We start from the raw sequence: 22,570 nt of genomic DNA, 5'->3' as shown, positions 1-22,570 counted from the left end.
TATGTATTTTATCCATGTGTTTTACTGTTTTTCTTACTGGTAAAGCGTGTAGGCAGAGGAGAAAACAAAAGCAAAGCAAGTTTGGGGAATTAAAACTTTCACGTGGTCCCATTGTTTTCCAAATTTTAAGTGGTGTGAGTATGGAAAAGCTCATATGCTTAGTTATCCATGCAGCCACGTTGCATGTGGTGTTTTGAGTATTTGTCATCATAATTCTGAGCCCAAACAGGGTATGTCTCTCATAATCTGATCACCATCCTTTGTATTTTTCTCACATGTGTGTAATTTATGATGCCATAAGAAAGATCCACTGAAGAGCATTTTTTTCAAGTAACTACATTAGAAGTCAGCTGTTGTTGTTTTTTTTTGGGGGTGTGTGTTTTGTTCCTATGTATTGATGAGTTATTGAACGTGGATATCAAATATGGGTAATTTTCTATAAAAATGTCTTTGCAAGTATCTTGTTTTTTCTTGTTTCATAGCATTTAAGGAAAAAGACATTTATTACTAAACCTGCTAGAAGAATCTTATTTGGCACAGGAAATTTTATTAGGTCATGATTTTCCACTGCTAAGATGACTATAGGTGTTGAAGCCTGGGAAGTTCTCACAGACTTCTGATAGTGATAGTACCTGCTTGACTACTTTATTTGTCCTTTGAGAATCTGTCTGTCTGAAATGCTTGTCCATGCTAAATTATTTCCTTGAAAACAGTACCTGACCAGGCTTTCTCTGCCCATAGCAGGTGTGCATGTGGAGAATAGAGCAGATAAAATTATATGTAACATACAGCTGCAGAAGATGTAGCAAGATGTACACATTAGTAATTAGGGACCAATTTGCTTTTCTTTTTCTCATGAGTAACTTAAATCATTCTGGACAACGATATTTCGCTTATGTGTTTCTAATTAAAATACTGCTTAATAGAAACTGGCTCTAGCTGGCAGAACTTGAGACAAAACAAGGCAAGCCTTCTCTAGATTTTCTGACTATGATAAAAAAAAAGATCTTAGTGAACTAGGCATAGGCTTTGAGGACTAATATTCTGTCATGCACTAGCCTCTCCTGAGGACATTATTTTAAAGAGGCTGTCAATAAATCAGTAGCTTAAAGGACCTTTAGTGTCTTCATTATGAGCTACAGGCATCAGTAGAATACTGGAAGAGTGAGATCTGAAGGAGAAGGGTTTATTAAGGATTTTCGGTTTCATACATGTTGGATAATACAGTCAAAAAAGCGCAAAAGATTATACAGTCAAAAAAGCACAAAAGATTATTCCTAATATGGAAGAATACACTAATAGTATTAGGTGATTCCCAGTAGCAAAAATGGAGCAGAATTTCCTGCATTATCTGTTGTCACTGAAGTTACCTGGCTTCTGAACTCTACTGAAACTACTGTTGAACAACAAATGACTTGCAAATGGCTACAGGACTTTTGATGGAAGGACAAGGCTGATAGACAAAGCAGAAACAACAGGGCCAGTGTAAAAGAGGTTACCATGAATGGACATTAAATACAGCAATTTGAATATTATGCTGTATGTTTTAATCTCCTATTGGTTCCTGCCCCGTGTTTTTCAGACCTGGACTCTCTCACTCCACTGTAGGTCTACCCAATTACTTCTGTGTATTTTTAACTGGATTATTTGGCATGATAGTCACCGTGTAAATAGAGTTAAATGCTCTGATCAGATTCAGGGCTGCTATTCTCAAAATAAATACCCACAGTTTCACATAGACATTTGTTTGTGTTAAAGGTCTTGGCATTTATTTTTCAACAGTAAGCCACTTCCTAGTCCAGTGTAAAATTCCATCAATGTTATCACTTGAATTTGCCACGGGAGCAGACCCTTGGGTGCATACCATGCATTTTTGCCTCTATTTTTAATTCCGCCTTTGCTTCCTCTTGCTCTAGAAAGTTCTGACTCTCACTGACAAGCTCCCGTATCGTGAGCCTTCATGGGCTGGCTGGTACAGCTTCTGCTTCTGTAGAGTTTCAGGACGTGTGTTGAGAAGTCAAAGCGAGTTTGCTTGGTGGAAGAGTTTGTCTGGGAACCTTCCCTGCCTGCAGCATGAGAGGTGTTGGCAAAGCTTGAAAGTTAAAGGAAATGTCAGAGAAGCTCATTTTTGCCTTTTTATATGTCTTTGAATTAGTTTTTCAAATAGCATTTTAGACATATGCATATGTATCTCTACTGTTTGCCTGTCCCAGCTCTCTGGGTTTGCACCTATATGGCCTGGAGGAGGGCTAGAAGCTATAGGAGAAGGGTAGTGACTCAGGAGAGCCCGTTTTAACCTTATCTGGTTTATTAGAGTCAGGAACTTCTTTATCGCAAGGTGGGAATGCTGATGGAAATCTCATACTGCAACCTGCATCTGGAAGGAATTAAATCGGATTCGACTTCTTGGTTACAAACTCAAGAAGGGATCTGTTACGGTGCTGGGTAATGCAAGGACACTGTTCTTCGCGCTGCCTGGAATGGGCATTCTCCCTCTCTTGGATCTTTTTTTAGTTCTTATGTGCATAGTTCCAGGCTGGGTGCCTTTACCAAAAAGTGTGCTAGTAACAGCAATATTTTTGCAAATGGAAGCAGTGCCCTCCGTGCTGTCAGTGGTGGGGAAACGCGGAGCGGGCTCGCGCCGTCAGTGCGCGCTGCCCACGGGCGAGGAGGCAGTCGCGCTGCTGGCTGCTGCGTCCGCTGCTGCCGCCTGGGAGCTCTGCCGCCGGGGGCCGGGCAGCTGCAGCGGGGATCTCCGAGAGTGGCGCGTTGGTGACGGGGCTGGTGTACGCTCTTGCTGAACGCGCACGAAACCCTGGGGCAAACGGGTTGTGGCAAAGATGTGCACAACTTCGGTGCCCTTTTGCTTCTGTTGCATGATAGCATCCTGCATAACTATTTTCAGTGAGACCCCTTAGGGGATGGAAAAACTGGTCTTTTAGCTTTGGTGAAAACGCTTTGGGCATCCGAGACCGCATACCTTAACCTTTCCCTGACGCGGGACCCCCCAGGAGAGCTGCCGGAAATTCCTGTCCTGCCGACTGCATGGCCACGCGGGACAGCGGTGCGCGCTGGTGGGCTCCCCCGCAGGCCGTGAAATGGAGCTCTCCTGCTCCTGTCAGTTTGGCTGGCGATTCCTCTGAGGCCGCGAGCCTCTCTGAAAGCTGCCGTACCTGCCTGTTGCCAGCGCTGCCGCTGAGCCCGAGTCATCGCTGTCCCTCGTTTCTTCTCCCGCTGCTCCTCTTTCGCATTACCAGAAACCAGAGGTCTGATTGAAAATGTTTTGTCATGCTACCTTCAAATGGAGGTGGTTTCCCTTCCCCCCACTCCCCTCAATCCCATTCTTTTGGGAAAACACTTACGTTCTGTCAGATTCACTTTTAATAATCTTTATGCAGTTTACTGCATGTTCTCAAAAAGTTTTGTCTGAATGAGAAAAACCTCCTTGTCTGGAAACTCTTTTCCGTCCCACCTCTTTCTATTACGGAGTGAGAGGAAGGAGGGAAAGTGCCTTTTCCTCCTCTCAGGCCAAAACCAGAGAAACTTCCAAGTGGTTTCGTGAGGAGTTCTGCAAAGTTTGCACGAGACGACGACATATCCTGGGACTGCGGCACTCGCCTCTGAAAAGGGAGCTTCTGCCAAAGAGTTAGCCAGCTACCTGCTACAATTAGCATTCCCCCAGAGACGTGGCCTTCAGCTGTTTGATTTCCCCTGCATCTACTGATACCTCTTTATAACCATGATTATAGCTAAGCTTTGTTCCAGGGCAGCAAAGACAACGAGGTGATTCTGCAGTCTATAGGCAATGGAATAAAAGTGTGTGAGAGGAGACAGCGCAAAGAGTTTCTCAGAGATTAAACTGGCTGATGTGTATCACCCAAGTGTCTTTTGAAGTAACTCCGTAAAAGTGCTTATGAAGGGTTTTTTTTTTTTTAATGTGATATTATAGTCAGATATAATGTAGTAGTTTGCTTTTCACCATATTGCAAGCGCTTTTCACCATATTGCAAGTGCTACAAACTTTCAAAAAATGTTTGAACCTTAGCTTTAATACATCTTTCTCTTTAAGAACTCCAAATACTGTAATATTTAGGAGGCATACTATAAGGGTTCTTTCCTTATTTTTTATTTCATAATTATCAATATGTTGATGTAGTTATTTCTGATAATTAGGGCTCTAATTTCAGCTTGATGACAGGTTTCTTGGATGTCAATGTAGTCTCATGTCTGGGATATCCCAAACTGCGTGTATGGAGATTGGTAGTGCTGTATCATTATAAGTTACTATGAAGTTTCAGCTTGGGATTCCTGAACAGTTTCAAGGAACCAAACATTTGTACAGCTTCATGAAATAACATTTCAGGTTAGCAAACCAACTTCCATATCAACTGAAAATATAGCCATAAAGAAAGCGTTTTTAATATGCACAGTACTGAAATCCAGGAGCATCACTTCCATATCCTTTTGCCTTCCAAAAATTGTGTCCCATATATTTCCAAGGAGTTAAAAAAAACAAAAACAAAAAAAACAAACAACAAAAACAGACCTTCTCCCTCAACACTCAACACAGTTCGTTGTTCCCCAAAGCCATTCAGTAAAATAGAATCTAATAATTACAGATCTCCTCTATCTTTGCCTGAGGTATTTTGTGTTGAGTCAGACACAGTCAGTGAAACTGTTGATTTGAATAAACTATGGCTGTGCTAGAAAAAATAATAATTGGGAAATGACGAGTTCTTAATAAAGATGAACAAAAAAGCCTTAGTATTGCTGTTTATAAGACCGTATGACAGTATGGCATGCTGTATATACTGTAGGCATTGGGAAGGCATTATATTTGCGTTGTTACATAGTGAAAAGCGTGTCTAATAGCTCAGTAGGTGACCAGGACAAATATTATCATTTATTACCACTGTTTACAGCTGGGTCAGTGTAGTGTTTACTCATGCTGATTACATCCTTAAACTAAACCTCTTATCTGTCACTTCTCCTGATTGTGTATAACAGGCATGCTACCACTGCTTATCAGCTAAAACATGAGGGATTTGCAGGGCGGGGGCGGAGGAATTGATCGTATGGCATAGCAATAAAACCAAAAGCCCTAGAAGTAGATCGGGCATGTTGAAAAGCAGCCTTTTCCCTCAGCTAACTGTGGCTTCTTACTCTTTTGCAGACGGGGCAGTGTATGTATATGTATGTTTAACAAGCCCGAACTCTCGGGCCAGCCCCGATACGACAGTACACTTGCGCTGCGCACACGAGAGGCACATTCCTTGCTGCATAATCGTGAAAGGCAACCTGTCACCACTTCCAGTGAGCCTGTCTCCAACGGCAGACATGGCGTAGCTGCATATCACTTCTTTTTTTTCAGTTTTTTTCCCCCAGGGTTTAAAAGAAAAAAAAGACCCTAGAGATTAAAGGGGACTGACAAGGGGAGGGGGAGGTTTATTACACTTTGTTTTGTTTTGTTTTGTTTTTTGTTATTGTGGTTTTTTTTTTTTTACCTGCAAAATATCAGAGCAAATGCTGCTTTAATAAGCTTTTACCCCTTTTATATAAGGAGATATATTACATTCTATAGGTTGTAAGTGTAAAAAGAGATCAGATTTTCTGTTTGAGTTTTGTGGTTGGAATTTGCAAACTGGTGCATTATGTTTTCTTTCAAATGTATTTCAGCAATGGTGATTTTTTTTGTAGAAGGTATCTCCTTTTAGATTCAGATTTACTTAGGCAAAACTTAGGCTGGGTGGTGGAGGCAGGGAAGGAATCTGACCTCTGCCTTGCACGGCGTGTTTGGGTGTGCGGCTCTTGGCACACCCACAGCTCGGCGGGCACCAGGGCAAGTGAGGGGGGAACCAGCAGGCTGCACAGTGCAAACGCAAAAACTGGGTTTTTTGTGCCTCCCTTATGGAAGAAAAACATTAAACTGCTCTCTCCAGATGAAAAATTGATTCATTCAGGTTGTAAATTGAATTCTTACTGAGCAAAACTGAAGCTGGTGTTCAGCTCTGTGTGCCTGTGTTGGAGCATGTTGGCATGGCATCCATTCTAACCACTGTCTCTGCCTCAGCTTTATTTAAGCTCTCTTATACGCACCTGAGTGGGAATCCTAGATAAATATCAGCTTGTTTTGAGCAGATTTGCTCAGGAGAGGGCAGTTAACTATCAGCTGCTAATGCTGCATACTTACTATGCAGTTCAAGTGCCACATCTGTAAAAGCCTAGTGCCTTCCTTCCTGTGTAGTTCTGTAATTATGTTATCTATTATACTGAGCACTGTCAGGGATTTGTCTCCAAATTACACATATTCATCTTAACTTTTGTTGTTAGAGAAAAAAAGTTGTTTACTTTGGACATCACATATTCTTTCTGACGCTATTTGTTTGCTTCTGTTCAAGAAGTTTCAGATTTATCAATTTTTAATGTTTTTAAATGGCATTACAAACACATCTGCCCATGTTTTTGTTTTTGAAAGTAAATGTCATTTTCACGTAGTTCATTTGTAATGGAAAGCTCAGTTGAAGTTTAATGTATTTGTCAATTTTAAATTACACCATCACACTTCTCTATAATTTACTGATTTAGCCAGTAATCAACTTTAATAGGCTTTGAAATACTGAAATCTGTAACGTCTGCATGAGCAACATATCTGTTTTGATATTGATTAAAGTGTGACACGTGACAAAATGTGACAAACTATTACAATAAGAGTAAGCTTTAGGTTTCTTTGGATTAAATGCAGAGTTGTGAAATGGCTTTAAACCTGACGGAAAGTTATTAAACTGTTTACATGTGCAGCACTAATCTTGGGTCTGAAAGTTGCATGCCTGCTCCCTTGGACAGATGGTAAAGACCTTTCAGGGACAGGCAGATTGTGTATTGGAAGAATTGCCTATTTTTTTATTTTATAAAAAGCCTTCCTGAATATGCTGTCTGAGCTTGTCCAGTTTGAATCCACTGATCTGGGAAAAAATAGTCCCAGCACCCTCATTTAAACATGCCTTGACTTCCGTGGTAGTTTGTTTTAACTTCCCGGGCTCGCTGCCCTTTGAAGGGGAAGGATAAGGCGAGGAAGGATACCCAAGCACAGAGCAAAGACTGAAGGTGCTGTACTCCAAAGAACAAAACTGAGTGTGCAGACCAGTGGAGCCTGGCTCTCCGAAGAGGAAGTGGGAGCGGTCCGGGGGAGGAAGCTTCGTTATTTCCTGGGACAGTGCCTTGTCACAACTGGAAAGATAAAATGTAAAGACACAGGCTCTGCTGAGGGAACGGTAGCGGTTATCTTCCGTGGGGCTGTTCCAGCAGCACGAAGGGCTGTTGCCTGTTTTGGGGCAGACTCTCTGCCTCTTTGTCAACTGTCCCCGTAGCTGAGGTCGGACCCAGTTGTTTCTTTAGGGACACGGGACTAATTGTGTAGCAACTGCTCTAAGGCCTGGACTCGAGGCTATTTGCTTCTGTCGAGATAATTTGCCAGCCTCTAGAAAAGCAAACTGTGTCATCTTGAATGTATTTAAAGGTAAAACTTTCAGCAGTGGAAAAGCGATTAGAATCTTGCAGGAAATGCTCGTTGCGTTCGTGGGGCCAGAAGTGCCCGTTTAAAGCTAAACCCGTATGGGAATGCGGTTGGGAAACTGTGTCATGTTGATTGAGTAACAGTTAGGACGTATTGGGTGTATGCAAATAGTGTTTCACTGTGCATTTGCTGGAGCTGAGAGTTAAATTTGCTTCATGAAAAGGACGTACTGATCGTCATTTAAAAAAAATTACAATTTTCTTAATTTTTTTTAATTAACCTCAAAGTTGTTTTTGGAAATGTTTCTAAGAATTACAATGAGTATTTTAATAGATATTTTGTAAAAATGACCAATAAATTTTGTTTTCTTATGGTATACCTTTAACTTAACTTCTACTCCCCTTTTAAAGAAAAAAAGCAAGCAGTTGAAATGGCAGGAATGACCAGATAATTGCTCATATTTCTTACAGGGGAAAAAAACCCTACATACATATATGTTATACAGCCTTTTTAGCTCTAAATAAAACTTTAAATACAGTGTTTTGTTTTGTTTTTTTTTCCTAAAAGAGGAGTCTGTGTCTCTGGGAGGCAGCATTATTTAATTTGCTATTTATTGGACTTCATTAGTAAAATACTTAAGTCCTGGATTGCAAAGAAACTGCTCCTTGGAGAAGGCTTAGAGAAAACTCCTGTTATAGGAAATTAAATCAACATTGTCCATTAATCATACTGCATGTCAACCCCCAGACCTCTCCTGATTGTTCTTGGTGAATGTGAGGAACCATTAGATGTGTGAGGTCCTTAAAGGTCTGAGTAAGTCAAAGGGGAAGAGTTTAAAAAAATGCCACCATTAGCACATGAAAGAGACTTCAGAGTGGACAGAAGAAAACATTTGCTGTACAGGGCTAGTTACATTTCTTAATTTTTTTTCCCTGTGTTTTTTTTATTTTCTTCATTTGTTTAACAAAAATCCAGATGTTGTGATCAAAATGTTAACCGAAGTGATTAATTTCGCCTGAGTTTTTGTTACTCTTTTAGGTCATGTGATCACTTGTGATAAAGTTATATGGGGAAGTTAATAGCAGGGGCGTTTTGCAAATTCTGTATTAGCAATAAGTAAATGCACTTCTAAAGCTAAGCTAATATGTTTCCTGGTAGCTCTCTTGCCTTGAGTAATACCTTGTTTAGAGTGTATTTGTCATGAGATCATTGTTGCTACCTGAACCTTTTTTTTTTTTTTTTTTTGTAAAAGATGCAATTGTGCAAAAGCCAGTGTTTCTTCAGGCTGCCCAGAGCTGCACTTTTCTGGCAAATGAAGGGAGGGTGTGTGGGAAGTGGGGAAAATCAATCTTTTCTTGCAAGAAGAAATTCTTGCCATGAAACCTCTCTTCCCAACCTTTGAGGTTTTTTTTTTCAAACTGGAAAAAAAAGTTTATTAATAAGTTTTGTATAAAATGTGGGATTTCAGCGTTTATGCCAACCTCTACAGTATTTTTGCCATTCTCATAGAATATTGTATCCTGCCTCAAACTGGTTAGTGTTACAAAACAAAGGTACTTAGTGTTAATGCACCTGCGTTTTTAGAGGTTAGGACAGGGAAATCCATTCTTGACGCCAGGTTATGGCCGGTGAAGGGCTGGGGTTTCCCGCCTGCTGTGCGCAGCAGTTCTGCACGCCGCAGCTCTCCGGGTGCCCAGCTGCGGGACCTGCACAGGCGAGGCGTCGGACACAGAGCGTTGCACCCGAGCGCGTGCTGGAAGCGCGTCTGGACGCTGGCGCTCCCCTGGAGGCAGCCGGGCGGGAGGAGACGCGGGGAGCGGGTCGGCCGAGAGGGAGGCAGGCGGCAAGCGCGCGCTGCGGGCCGCGCGGCCCAACACCATCGCTCGCCGCTCTGCCGGTGCGTGTGGCGCCAGGAGGGCTGCGCTCGCGGCCCCTCGCCCGGCGGCCGCAGCGCTGCCTTGAAGCGCTCCTCGAACCGCAGGCCCCGTTCAGCGTGCGCAAAACTGAATTAACGATGGGAAACCCTTTTAATTGTGCACTGGCAGATAGCTAGCTAAGAGTTGAGTAGCTGTATGTTTATTTTACTTAAGTAATCAATCAGTCAGGCTGCTTTCCATTTTCTAAGTGTTGTATAAACTTCATATGCAGAGGAATTGCATCAAGATATTTTTTTTCCCTCCCTTTTTCAATCAAGATACTAATGTAGCAGGGATTTAAATCTAGAATGCATTAGGAAAGATAACCAAAATAACTCTGATTATGATTGGCCTCCCAATCTATCGTCTCTAACTTTCAGCTTGTTAATACAGTGTTTGACATGTATTCAACGCTTGTTCTTCACAAAATTAGCTAATTAAAAAAATACAGCAGGTATGGTGAAAGATTTAAATTACAGTTGGTCTGTGATCAAACATTTTGACAACAACAACATTGCTTCCCATTAAAAGAGTGATTTGTTTAAAAAAAACTAAAGAAAAACATTTTGAAGGAAAAATTTCAGCTAGGCCAAATTCCAGTGTATATAATTATGGAAAATACTTTAAACACATAAAAACATTCTTGGAAAAGGAACACAGTCTGTGAAATTCTATTCCAGATACCGCAGAGTTGTAATTTACTTTTCCATGTTACTGCTTTTCTGTGCTATACTTTGAGCATCCTTTAAAGTACAGTGGTATTTACCTGCAGTAAGTAGTATTTACATTAAAACATGTTGTAATCCATTTCCAAATGGGGGAAAATACATATTTGTCATTACAAAACACCACAGAGATTAACGAAATAGTAGTACTGTGTTGTCAGCTAGAACAAAAAGATTTTCAGAAGTTTCAGGTAGCTACAGTCTTTCAGGCTACTCTTCCTGTGTTGATGCTTTTTTGTATAGACAATAAACAACATTTTGTAGAAGGATATCGGTGCCTGGAACGTAGTTCAGGGAGTGAAATCCCGCTGCTGAGTAAAGGATTTGAGCTCCTGAGCATATTAGGACCAAATTCAGAGTGCGCGTGAGCAAGCTGACCCCTTTTATACCACCTGCGAGGTCAGTCTATGGTGCTTTCAAGACTGTTCCAGAGATTTGGTCCTAATTAAATAGTCTTCAAATAAACCATTAACATCATCTATTTAACTAAAAGCAACAACAACATTAACTTGCCTGGCTGCTGCCGCTTGCAGAGATTCAGCAACTTGCTGGTGAACAACCACAGAGGAAGGGAGCTCAGGCTGGGCAAGAGATGCGAACAGGGTGTCTTCGCAGTGTGGCTTTACGGGGAGTCAGTGTGGGGGTGAAAAGTTAGTGTAAATCTTACAGCTAAGGAGCAAACTCTCCTGGCCTTCCAGACGGATGTGTGTACCAAACGCAGGCTTACTGAACGTGTTCAGGAGGCAAGGAGAGTAGGTAGTGTATCCAACTTCATTGCCTGGTGACAAGTTGTCACTTATTATATTCTTTTAATGAACTTTTCTGAAAATTCTACCACAAAACTCCTGTGAATAGCACATGCCAGTGTGCCATTGAATATAACACTAGTGCATATTAGAGCCAAGGACACTGTAGAGTCCTGGGTACTTTTCTGATGATTACAAATGGAAATTTTCTTCAGGGCATGTTTTAGAAGTCCAGGATGTTGCTGTATGAAAATGTAAAAGCTAAAAATAACCCTGCTGTGCCAAACCACTGGGGAGGTTGTTCAGCATAATCTAAACGTAATTAAAATGAATACCCTTGTTAAATGTCAAAGACATGCAACCAGTCAGAGGAGTCTGTAGAAAATGAGGCAGCTAAGAGGATATTAAGGGAAAGTAACAGCCATGCTCAGGTGTGGAGAGAGATGCTGGGATGGATTTCACGGTTGTGGAAATCGAGGCCAGTGTCCTCATGCCGCCACAGCTAAGGTGAAATTACTGGCTGAGCCGAGACATGCGAGTTGAGCACTTAACAAGTGATATTAGCTGGCTTCCTTGCTTCTTGGTTTATTAACCTGGATAACTGGAAAATGTTTTGCATTATATGCCAAAGTTTCAATGAGAATTGTGCATTACAAGTAGCGTACAAAGGCAGCTTGATGCCAGCCTTTTCTTTTCAGCCATTTTTAATGCACCTGGATTTAACTTGAGCAAATGGAGTATGAGAGCTGCCATACTAAAGGCAGTAAATGTGTGTCAGGCCAACTGTTAGTCTATGACAAATGCATCGGTCTAGCAAATTCACTATAAAACTTGTCTGCCTTCTAGATTAACCTCCCCCTCCACACTGTATGCAGCAAATGAGTGCCAAATTTTGAGTTTCTTGAAGCAGTAGCTTTATTTATGTCTGCAAAATGTCTGTATAAGTGCTTGGTGCTGACACAGTGGTGCATGCTGGCGAGCCCCCGTACGCAGGGTGTGGGTGAGGTGTCTATCTCGCGGGTACGTCGCCGCACACTGGCGTGTGACGGATACAAGGGAGTGCTGTGTGAGCAGGAGGACATGGGTCTGTGACACCTGCAAAAACAGAGCTCCCCACTGAAGTTTGGGCCCTAATTATATATGCAGCTGCATATGGACTATGTAACTAATAGTTGGCTTAATAAAAATATAGTGGTGGTTTCTACTTACACATATTTTGTGCTTAAATAACTGCTAGTTTTCCTGTCGTGACTGACTTGTTCTACATCTGGCAGTTTGGAAGTGTTTTAGTACAGTTCCTCTCTGCTGTCTCGAGGAGGAGAGAGCCAGGCTGATTTTCAGTTGATCTACCTGAAACTTTTGCATCTTGTGGTCATGCTTGCAGCAGCACAACTCCCAAAGCTTGAGACCTGAGATGAGTCACCAAACCACAGATGTTTTTGCAATGAAACTGTGCACCTCCTAGAAAGTCACTGTGCCGCAAGTAATGATAGATAGTGTTTTCATTTTGTTGCACAAAAGGGTCAAAATGGCATGGGGAGTCCATGACAGAGCAGCAGAAAATGTTAGTTCTGAAAGAAAATTTATTTCATAGCTTCGGGGGAAAGTTTGGGTGCTATGAATAGATTGCCTTTGTCAGTGTGTAAAAATGTGTCATTTGTAAGGTGATGCTGGATGGCAGGCAGTCGGTGTGCATGTATGTTAGTGCTTGGTACCTAAACAGATGTTAAACCAAACTTTGTAGAGTGCTTACTGTGTTGCGTTTAAATGCGTTCCTAGGAAGCATACCTCTTTGTACGAAGGTCAGAAAGATTATCTGAATTTCTTTCCTGTCTGTAACCCAGGCAGGTTGGTCTTCACTGGGGGGATGATCTTTTCGGTCTCTTCCATCTTACATGGAAGGAACTTTCTGTTGCTCTGGTTTGAGGAGTGCTTGAACCAGCACCCACCTTGTTAGCTGGACGCTGCAGCCACGCTGGACTTGCTGGCTGTGCGGCCGCTCGTGCGCAGAGCTGCCGCCTGCCAGAGTACCTGCTGCTTGGAGCAGGGCACGGCTTGGCGGGGGACGTATCCGTGGCAGTGACTGGGGGCGATGAAGGCTCGCTGGGGCACTGCTCCCCCCTCGCCCTCTCCTCTCGCGGAGATGGCCTCTCCGCGTAATTCCATTAAAGCGATTGTGCGCCAAGGGGTGGGCTGAGGGGCAGCGCGCTCGGCTTTCAAAGCAGGACCAATGAGCTATGCGCTTTCCACTGGGCAGCAACAAAAGAAAAGGTCTCTCAGAAGAAAAGACGAGCACAAAAGATCAAAATTAGGTGTTTGTCCAGGCCCCCGGTATTGCTTTCAAGTTAGCTTTTGAGGGCTCACTTTGAAAACTGTGAGCCAAGCTAGTTAACATAAGGGTGTCTGCTAGTTTTAGAGTGTGTTGTTAGAATAATATTGGAAGAGAGCTCTTTGCTCGTGCGATTTAACAGTTCTCCAGAGCACAAGAGAAACGTGGGGACTAGTTGGAAACGTTGCAAGCGTAGCAGAATGTTACACAGCTCCTAAGAAAATGGAGCAAAAGCGAGTTTAAAATCCTTGAGACTTGCTTAACTCCTTAGACAAGATCAGAGCCATTTAATCGCTCTCCTCTTGCACAGTCACCAGAGCCCCAAGTGCGGCGTGCTGGGAACCCGTGCGGGCGCCCGCTGGTGCGGAGCGGCTGGTGCCGCTGGTGGGCAGCGGAGAGGGGACGCTCCCCTGCGAGGGGTGAGGAGGTGGTTGTCCTGGGGCCCGCTCGGGGTGGCGCGAGCCTGCGGACGGGATACTGAGCCTTTCAGGTCTAGACAAATAAGCCAGAGCCATCCAAAGCCGTGGAAAGCCAGAGCGTTTAGCTGAATCAATTCACATATGTCATATGTTCTAGTTTCTACCAAAATAAACTTCTACAATGTTGTACAAAGAACAAATTGCTTAGGTCCTACTTTCAGTTATTTGGTTTGCAAAGGAAAACATGAGTATCACAGACAGTCTTTGTTCCTTCTAACTGTTTAAAGTTACCTTTAAGTTGAAAAACAAACCACGTGAGATGTAAAGTGTTGGTAATTTGTATCCTCTCAGAAACTATTTTAATCTGATATTGAAGAGTCAGTATTTAAACTGTGTGAGCTAATGGAATTCCAAATCCTTTTTAAAAAAAAAGAAATCACATTAAATATTATTGTATGAAACTACTAATAATGCTTAGAAATTGTTTATCCAGAGCCTAGAGAAGATTTAAAAAAAAAGCATACTAGAATGGATCACTAAATTCTGTTTATTTGCTTACTCATATGTACCTTAGCAATGTATAGGGGCATTTTTTAGGAAATAGAAATAAAATTCAGTGCTGCAGCTCTGCAAGGGAATAGCTCCTTTTGAGGCACAGACCTGGATTTGTGTTGTCCTCTTGCTTTCCAACTTTGTTATGTTATTGTTTGGCTTGATGTGCTTCTCTCCATCCCTTTTGTCGAGTATATTTGAAATGTATTTGCTTATTTTCCTAATAAGTTTCTGCTGTATTTACATTGCTTTGCTTCAAAAGTACATTTTTAAGGATAGTATTTCTCAGTGCTCTTCCTTTCCCACCCTTCCCCCTTAATAATTCCCCTGGACCTCTGTTGCTTGGAGCAGACTTTGGCTAGCCCAGATCCGATGTCAAAGGCCGCGACCCGATGTCAGAGCGGCCCATGCTGCCGGCCTCTGCTTTGAATAATTATCTGGAGGTTATTGTGCGGAGGGGACGGGCTGGGGGGCCGCGCCGTCGCCCCGCGAAGCCAGCCCAAAGAGCTCGCCAGCCGGACCACTGCCCAACAATGGGCCGGGGCCAGGCACAAAACGTCCGCAGCACAAAAGATTAAATTAAAAATGGACATTTGGCCACATAAGTTTTGTCCTTAGAGCAACCATTTTTCCAGCCTTTTGAGTACAATACTGTTTTGATCATTTTAATTGAAAGAAAAAAGTGTTATTTAACATTTTGTAGGCAGGCGAGAATAAAATTGAAATGATTTTCTCACCCCCTTCCCCAGCTATTAGAACCACCATATTGGACGGCACATAAGAAGTTGTTTCTATTCACTAAACTGGACTTAGAGCATCAAGCTACTTTGTTGTTGTTAAGAAATTCTCTAAGTTCTAATTCCCTTAGGAACAAGAACAAAGCCCCAGATACTTTTCTTTCTGTCAGTCTTTTGCTTTTAAAATGCTGAGAACGGGGGTGTTCAAAACAGGTATGAAAGTATGCTCAGTATCCAAACTTAATGAGTCAACAGTAAATGGTAGTAAAACGTCCATTTTCTTTGGGCTCCCTTATCTTTTTCTCTCTCCAAAGAGGACTTAAAAAGTCTGAAATCCAGCTTGTGGAGTGCTGTCTCTCTTTTCTTATCAGGACTGAATGAAAGGCTGCTGGAGGTGGACTTGCTCTTCTGGAGGGGTAAAAGGAAAAAAAAAAGTTCTTTCATGGTCTGACCTCAGATTCTTTCTTAATTTTATCTAGCCCTGACCTGTTGGCTCTGCTCTGACTCCTTTCAAGGCCTTCGGAGCTTCACAAACATGCAGCAGCTGAAGGAAACAATGACGGGTTTTTAGGGGTTGCAATATTACACTCTCTTGTAACCTTGGCTAAATAGACTGTAAACAGATGCTTTCTATGATGCATTTTCCAGAAAACCAAAATTTTGGCAGTGTTTACATCAGCAAACACAGCTCTGTAACACTCTTGATTTAGGACTCTTCATTCTCTTTTTAATATTAGCTTCAGCTGAGTGAGCAGTTGCCCCAGACTGTGTCTGCTTTGTGAAACAGAATCATGGAACCTGCTGTCACATGTTTTTTACCCCTCCTTAGTGCCATAGATTTATTTGGAATAGAAGAATTGTATGAAGACAAATTTTCAAAATCTGAATGCAACAAACAATTTGGTCTTTTGCAAAAATTCATTCAAAGACAGTGTTAAAATGTAATCAAGAAATATGCATCTTTATGCTTTTGAGAAGGGACGATGGATTTATATGTGGATTAGGATTTTTGATTGGTTGTGTTCTTAGTGGCCTGCTGCTTTAAGCTGAGAGGGTTTCAGTTATGTAATAAAATGTCTTGAGAATGGAATTTCTTCATTTCATTGTAAACGTGGAACTGACTTTATTGTTAGTAACTTTTTTCCTAAAAATTCAGTTTGTGCAATCTTGAAAACTTAATAATGAAACAGTTGCATTAAAAATTACTTCACCAGCTCCAAAGTGACCAGAAGCACTTTTTTTTTTCTTTTAATTGCTTAACTGCTAATACAGGCATTTCATCTTTGATGCCTCTCTTCCTTCCAGCTGTGTTCACTGGAAGTACATGAGGACACCATCTGGCAGTAGGGAGGTACAGCTCTGCCAGATGGAAATAAGCCGCCTTGGTTGGAGAGATGTTCCTTCCGCTCTCCATGTCACCTTTATCACTAGGGAAATATCTTCAAAAGAGAGGACCTTTTTTCTCTTCCTCCAAATAATGGCAGTTGTTACAGCAAAACACCCCAGCTAAAGCTAGGATTTCAGTGGATATATTTCAGAGGCCTGTAAGGGTCAACAGCAGCACCATTTATTCTGTTGTGGAGCAATGCCAGATTATGTTACATGCTTTTCAGTATTTGTCTCAGTGTTTTAGAAACCAAAGAGCTAAGTTTAAGAGACAGTAACTCTATGAAATTCCATGGAATTAATATGCTAATATACACTAAAACTAGTTCTGGCATGATAACATATCAACTTCTTTACTTGTAATTGCTTTTGCCTACTATTGTATATATTTATTAAATCATTTGTATGCTTTGAACACTGGACTTGGTACATCTAAACCATTTTTGACTGATCAATGTATATAATTGAACATTTTTCAATATTAAGTTTTGGAAAAGAGAAAAACAGAACATAGTATTTCTGGATAACTGTTGCTTTGCAGTAGCAACTTCTGCCCCTACTGAAAAAGTGGGAGATTTCCGTAGAAGCAAGACTGGTGACAGCAGGAAAGAATACTGAATACCTCTGGGCTGGTTCAGGCAGACGTGGACGTTTCAACGCTCTGCAGAGCAATGGAAGGACCAATAAACCAGGTCTCAGCTCTTCATGATATTGTTGCAATTACTCAGTTTCTCGCATCCGAGCAATAAGCAGTTGTGGTTCTCCCTCCATGCTGGGAAATGCGATGACTTACCACAAACAAGATTGGGACATCTGAGTGCGCTGTAATATTTTTCCTGAGGCATCTGTTTTTACAACAGTAGCAGTGGTATCTGCTGTGAGCTTCCTGTCTGCTTGCTGAAAAACTGAACATAATCTCTAAGATTACATCTCTGGGATGTAGTAAGATAATAAAATACAGAAGTAAAGCAGAACTTTTACCGAATTTCAGCTACTTTAATGTTTTTTTCCAAGTTACAATCCATGTGTTAAATGATAGTTCAACTTAAAATTTTCTATCATACTTGCAGTATTTAGCCTTGCCATACTTCTGTCGTAGGTGTGGAATCTACTTGTAGGTTTCCAGAGGACGGAGAGGGCCCCCCGAGTGCCTGGCTGCTGAAAGCCCTTGCAGCGCTTAATGGCTCCCTGCGGATTCTTACCGGAGCGAAGGCCGGGATACGGCACTCCGGAAGGGCGTCACCAGAGAGCACTGCCCGACCTGCCAAAACTGCCAGAGGGGAGTGGCGCTGGTCATATATATATATAAAAAAAACAAAAAACAGTCAAACAGTCATGCTTGGGATGGTATCTATTTTGAGCATTTTAAATTAATCAGCATAAGCCATATCTAGCTTTTTCCAGTTCTTAGTTTATAGGAGTGTTACTACCAGAGGTGAAACTGGTGCTTCTAGCTGCACTAGTATTCATTTGTTTTAGGTACTGCCAGGTTTGGGTGGTATCGAAGGGATGAGGCGGCTCCGCCGTTGCGCTCTGCAAAGCTGCGCCAGCGTGTCGCATCCGCTCTGTACGGCCTCTCGAAAGGCAGCCCCCGGGCACGCCGGAGGCATTCTTACAATAAAATTTGTGAATTAGCACTAGCATGCTTACATCAGCATCAGGGCTGCCCTCTTGAGTTGTACAAATAGGGTAGTTTTGGTGTCCTTTCCACCAGCTGATCTAATTATATTTAAGTAATAACAATAAAAATGCCCGTAAAAGAGCTGCAGGTGCTGTGACACTTACTTAGTTTTACAACATCATAATTTAGCCAGCAGCATTAATAAAAAACATTCAACAGAAACAAATTAATTAAAAAAAAATTCAGCCTGTTGGTGAATAACCTACAAAATCAGTCCTGTTTACCTCATGTCTGGGAAAAAAACCTTTAACCACTACCCAAACACCAGCAATTGCAATTGCAGTTGAATTAATTGAAACGGCGCGTGGTGTTGTCAGGCTGTTCAGAGAGATTACAGAAATGCAGAGGTGAAATCCCGATTCGAGTTTTTTACTTGAGCTGAATTGTGTGTTGAATAGCTGAGCGAATCGCTGGGCCTCGTCTGCTGCCGAGCAGCAGCGCTCTTCCGTGGAAGGACGAGTGAGTTCTGGGCCTGCCGCGAGCCTGAGCCGTGGCTCCGCGCTCGCTTCCCGCTTTCTGAGCCTCGGAAGCCTCCTGTTGCTGGCTAACGCGCGTGGATGGCATATACTAAATTTGAGACTGTCAGCCCCCCAGGTGGCCGTGCCATCCCCAATCTTTTATCAATGATTTATGTGTAAACTCTTCAGGATACCTATGCTGGTTTAAGATAAGGACGCTCCTTAAGTTTGTTTTCTCTGTGAGGAGATGTCTGGCTTTGAATGTTTGATCCAGCTGGGGAACTGCTAGATGAAAGTGTACGTGCCAAGTTTGTGCTGGGATTGCCATTTGGGAATAAATCACATCATAAGCCAGTAAACTAATCTAACAAATAATCGTTAATAAACAGAGGCTACTTTGGACAAAAGGTTTTTTCCTCCACTTCGAAAAGCAAATGGTGTGCAAGTATTTGCTGTAACTGGAGGCAGTAGTGATTTTATTTTGCATGTGGTAAAGTTGTTACCAACATGTAACAACATCTCAGCAGCTATTTTGAATTGTTCTTCACTGATGTTATACGTGTAATCTGTGAAGCAAGTTTTACATCAGTATCTCTAGCTGCTCAGTACGCTGTCTTTCTTTAATTCTTCTATTTTTTTCCTTTTTAGATTACCATAATATTTAGGTTTTTCTAGGCCAGTACGTAACGTAGCGCTCTTCAGTTACTAGTTCAGTTACATGTACCAACAGATGGTTTTTCAACCACAGCAGCTTGTCTGATGCAGTAATGCATGGCAGCTTGGTAAAAGTTTTGACTTCACTTTCAGATTAAACTGGTTTGGCTACCGAATGAACCATAATGTCCTGAGTACAAAGTGAAAAGAACCTTGCTTTTTAAATGGTAGCGACTAGTTGAGAAACTTTATATTTCTAAACAGGTTCTTTTATATAAAGATCATTTTTTGAAACTTTTTGCATTATACAAGAGTAAGATAAATGGTATTCAGTATTGTGCTTTGTCTAAATGTGTTGCATTAATAAAGACATTTTGAAAAGTATGATTCAAAAAGAGCGTTTTCCTTGAAGTCATTTGAAAAATTACTATTTTATTTTATTTTTTTTGGTGGGAGTTAAATTTTTCCGGCATTCTACCATGTCCCATTATTCTTCCTCTCCTCCCCAATCAAGTGTTAATGAGGAATTCAGGTTTAAAAAAAAAAAAAGGGCGGTGAGAATAAACAGACCTCACAGGCTTCTCATTGAGCTCAGCAGGGCACTAGACCTTAGCTATTCTTCATTTCACAGTGAAGATGATCAGTTCTGGGTGACCACGTTCAAAGGGCACGGAGTTTTTGAAGGTGCTCGGCAGGATGATAAATTGTCGTGTCTGTCATCCTGTGTCTTGCGGAAATGCAGCAGGGGTCTCTTCTGCAGGAACTTGCAAAGAAAAAAAAGATAGACTGTGACACTTGGTCGGTTGGATGCCGCTTGTTTATGTGGAATCTCTTCAAGGTCTGCTAAATAGTACTAGAATTCAAAATTTCTCTAAGAGCGGATGGGAGAATCAATTACTATAACCACCTCCAAAGCATACTTCTAACTAGATCTTGAAAGGTATCCTGGTGGTCTCCCTTTTTAACTTTGGCTTTGTTTTCTAAGATTTGAGTTGTGTGCTAAATATATGTGTTCCCAACATAGGTTAAGTAGGAACATGTGAAAGTATACATTCCTACTTCTCTGGGACATACTCTGTAATTCATCTCAGGAAGTTACTATAGTTTGATTTTGATGTATTCAGATCACTTGGTACTTGTGAGGTTTGCTTGTCTTTCTGGCCAGGCTCAGTGCTTTTAGAGCACCACTCAGCCCCCCTCCCTTCACATGTCTGTTATGTTTTCTACAGATTTTTAAGAGATTGCAAAGATTTAGAGATAATATCTTACTGTTTAAATTTTCCATATTAAAATTTCATGTTTTCTCTTATTTTGCCCTTAAGATTTTTCTATGTATTCGTGTTCATCTCCCTATTTTCTCTGATTGTGATTGATGGGAAGCAACAGACTTCATAAGCTGTTAAGGTGATATTGTTAAATGGAAAAAAGTTTCAAAACAATCGTATGAAGTGATAATTTTATCCTAGTGTAAGAAAAAAAAACTATTTTTATTTTCAATTTGCTATATATATTGTTTACTTGTAGCATAAAAACTACTTGAAAAATGGGAATAGCCTTCTCTTGCCTATTCTATCATTAATGTTAAACACATCAAAGAAATATTTAAATCCAAATTTAAGAGCCCCTTTGGGATACTTATATTTAGATTTGATAAAATAGTCTTTTAAAAATAAAATCTAAATGTAAACTTTACCTACCATTGATTTCTCATTAAAGCTTATGTGGTTAACTACAGCACACACAGATTTTTCAAAATAAACATGAAAACCTATTACAGAATGTGCATTAGGAAATTACTATGCCATCTTTAGGGAAGCATTGGCGATCTGTTTAGGATGGTACTGCTGGTGCGGAGGCTGCAGAGGGAGCTAACGCTCTGATGTAAACAAGAGTCCTGGTGGCATTAAGAAATGTCAGGGAATTGTGTTCGTGTTTATTCCATGAGAGAGGCCGTGTCAAATCCCAGATAAAACGTGAAAGAAGATAGCTTATTTTGAGAAGGCATAATATTATGATATTTTAGGGCAAGGAAAAAAATAAACAAGATCAACACCATTTTATAATATCTATGTAGACCATCTTAAAATCTTAATGGAAGGAGATAGATTCAGTGACCATGACAGTGGAAGAAACAGTGTCCTAAAATCTGCCTCAGCAGAGGTATAAAGCTCAGCTGGAACCCGGAGGAGGTTATCCGTGCTCATAGCAGCCCCACCACCTTGCAAACTGGCTTTGTGTGGAAGGGATTTGTTGCAAGCAGCATCCCGGGGCGCAGGCTGCAGACAAGCCGCCTCTGGCAGCGCAGCCATCCTGGTAGCCTGTACTCCTGGCCACTTGCTGCTGCCTCTGCCAGCTCCTCGCTTGTGGAAAGCTCGAGGTCACTTTCTAACTCGTCTCCCTGCACTAATTTTTCCCTGAGATCAAGGCCACAGAGCTGCACCCTTCACTGACTTTTAACAAAACCGAGGGCAGCAGCAAACTGCAATATGGGAACCCAAACCATGGCCAGAGAAGGGGGAACAGGGAGACCCCTGAAGCTGGGGACGGTGACCCGCTAAGCATGCCAGAATCGGCTTTCAAGAAAACGCCTGGAAGTGGAAGCTGCAAGTCAGAGGCAATATTGACAAGCACTGTTGTTTCACAGGACAGTCTCTGGGAAGCTGGAACTGAAACATTTCCTGTTTCTTCACTGGGTGCTGTCTTGACGCCTTAGCTTTACCCTGCTTCATTCCAGCCTGTTTCTTCAGAAATAAATGTTGGTTTCTCTGGAACGTATCTTCTGCTATTTGTTTCCACAGACCTTCATTACAGATTCACAGAAAGCACTTTCAATGGGCTGAATAATACTACTAAAAAAGCTAGCTCTGTAGCTGTGAAGATGTGAATTTGTTATGGATAGAAACATGACATTAATCCTGTTCCCACTGAGATCTGTTACAAAATTCTGATTCAGGCCACTGGAAGCAAGACTGGGAGATGTGACTAATTCCAGAGCAGTCTGTGAAGAAAGATTCAGGAAACTCGCAGGGCTAGAAAAAAGACAGATTTTCAGTCACACAGCCCATTCACCAGTCCACTCGTTGTAGCAGACAAGTTTTGAATCAAACTTGCAGTGGAATCAAGTTATCTGACTGTCTTTGGAAGTCTGAAAAGCCGTATGTTTTGACTTGAGTCCTTTTCTGTCTTTGCAGATCCCAGAAGGAAGTATCATGTAAGGCTGCTGGCATATAACAGTATGGAAGAAGGTTATCAGGCAGACCAAACAGTCAGCACCCCAGGATGTGTCTGTAAGTGTTGTAGCTGCATAGAGAATTTACTATGACCTGAGCTGTTTCAGGATCCCAGCAGCTCTTTTTATGTGTTTTTAACCTATAAATAATCAATTATTTCAACTTAAAGTAGAGAATGAGAAAGATCGTATTTGTGATAAATATTATCCTCGATATCCTGCATC

General features: G+C 41.6%; 1 protein-coding gene across 1 annotated transcript in view; it reads left to right on the top strand.

The window, feature by feature from the left end:
- The window catches only part of PRTG (protogenin), an 83,759-nt gene that overhangs the window by 48,881 nt on the left and 12,308 nt on the right, over positions 1-22,570 (top strand). Inside the window, exon 12 of the mRNA XM_067305796.1 lies at positions 22,308-22,403. Coding sequence (XP_067161897.1) covers positions 22,308-22,403 — 96 coding nt within the window. The remainder of the gene's footprint in view (positions 1-22,307; positions 22,404-22,570) is intronic.

The sequence above is a fragment of the Apteryx mantelli genome, chromosome 15 (assembly GCF_036417845.1).
Source record: "Apteryx mantelli isolate bAptMan1 chromosome 15, bAptMan1.hap1, whole genome shotgun sequence".
NCBI lineage: Eukaryota > Metazoa > Chordata > Aves > Apterygiformes > Apterygidae > Apteryx > Apteryx mantelli.
Note: the sequence above shows the minus strand (reverse complement) of the source record. Positions and strands in the feature narration are given on the sequence as shown.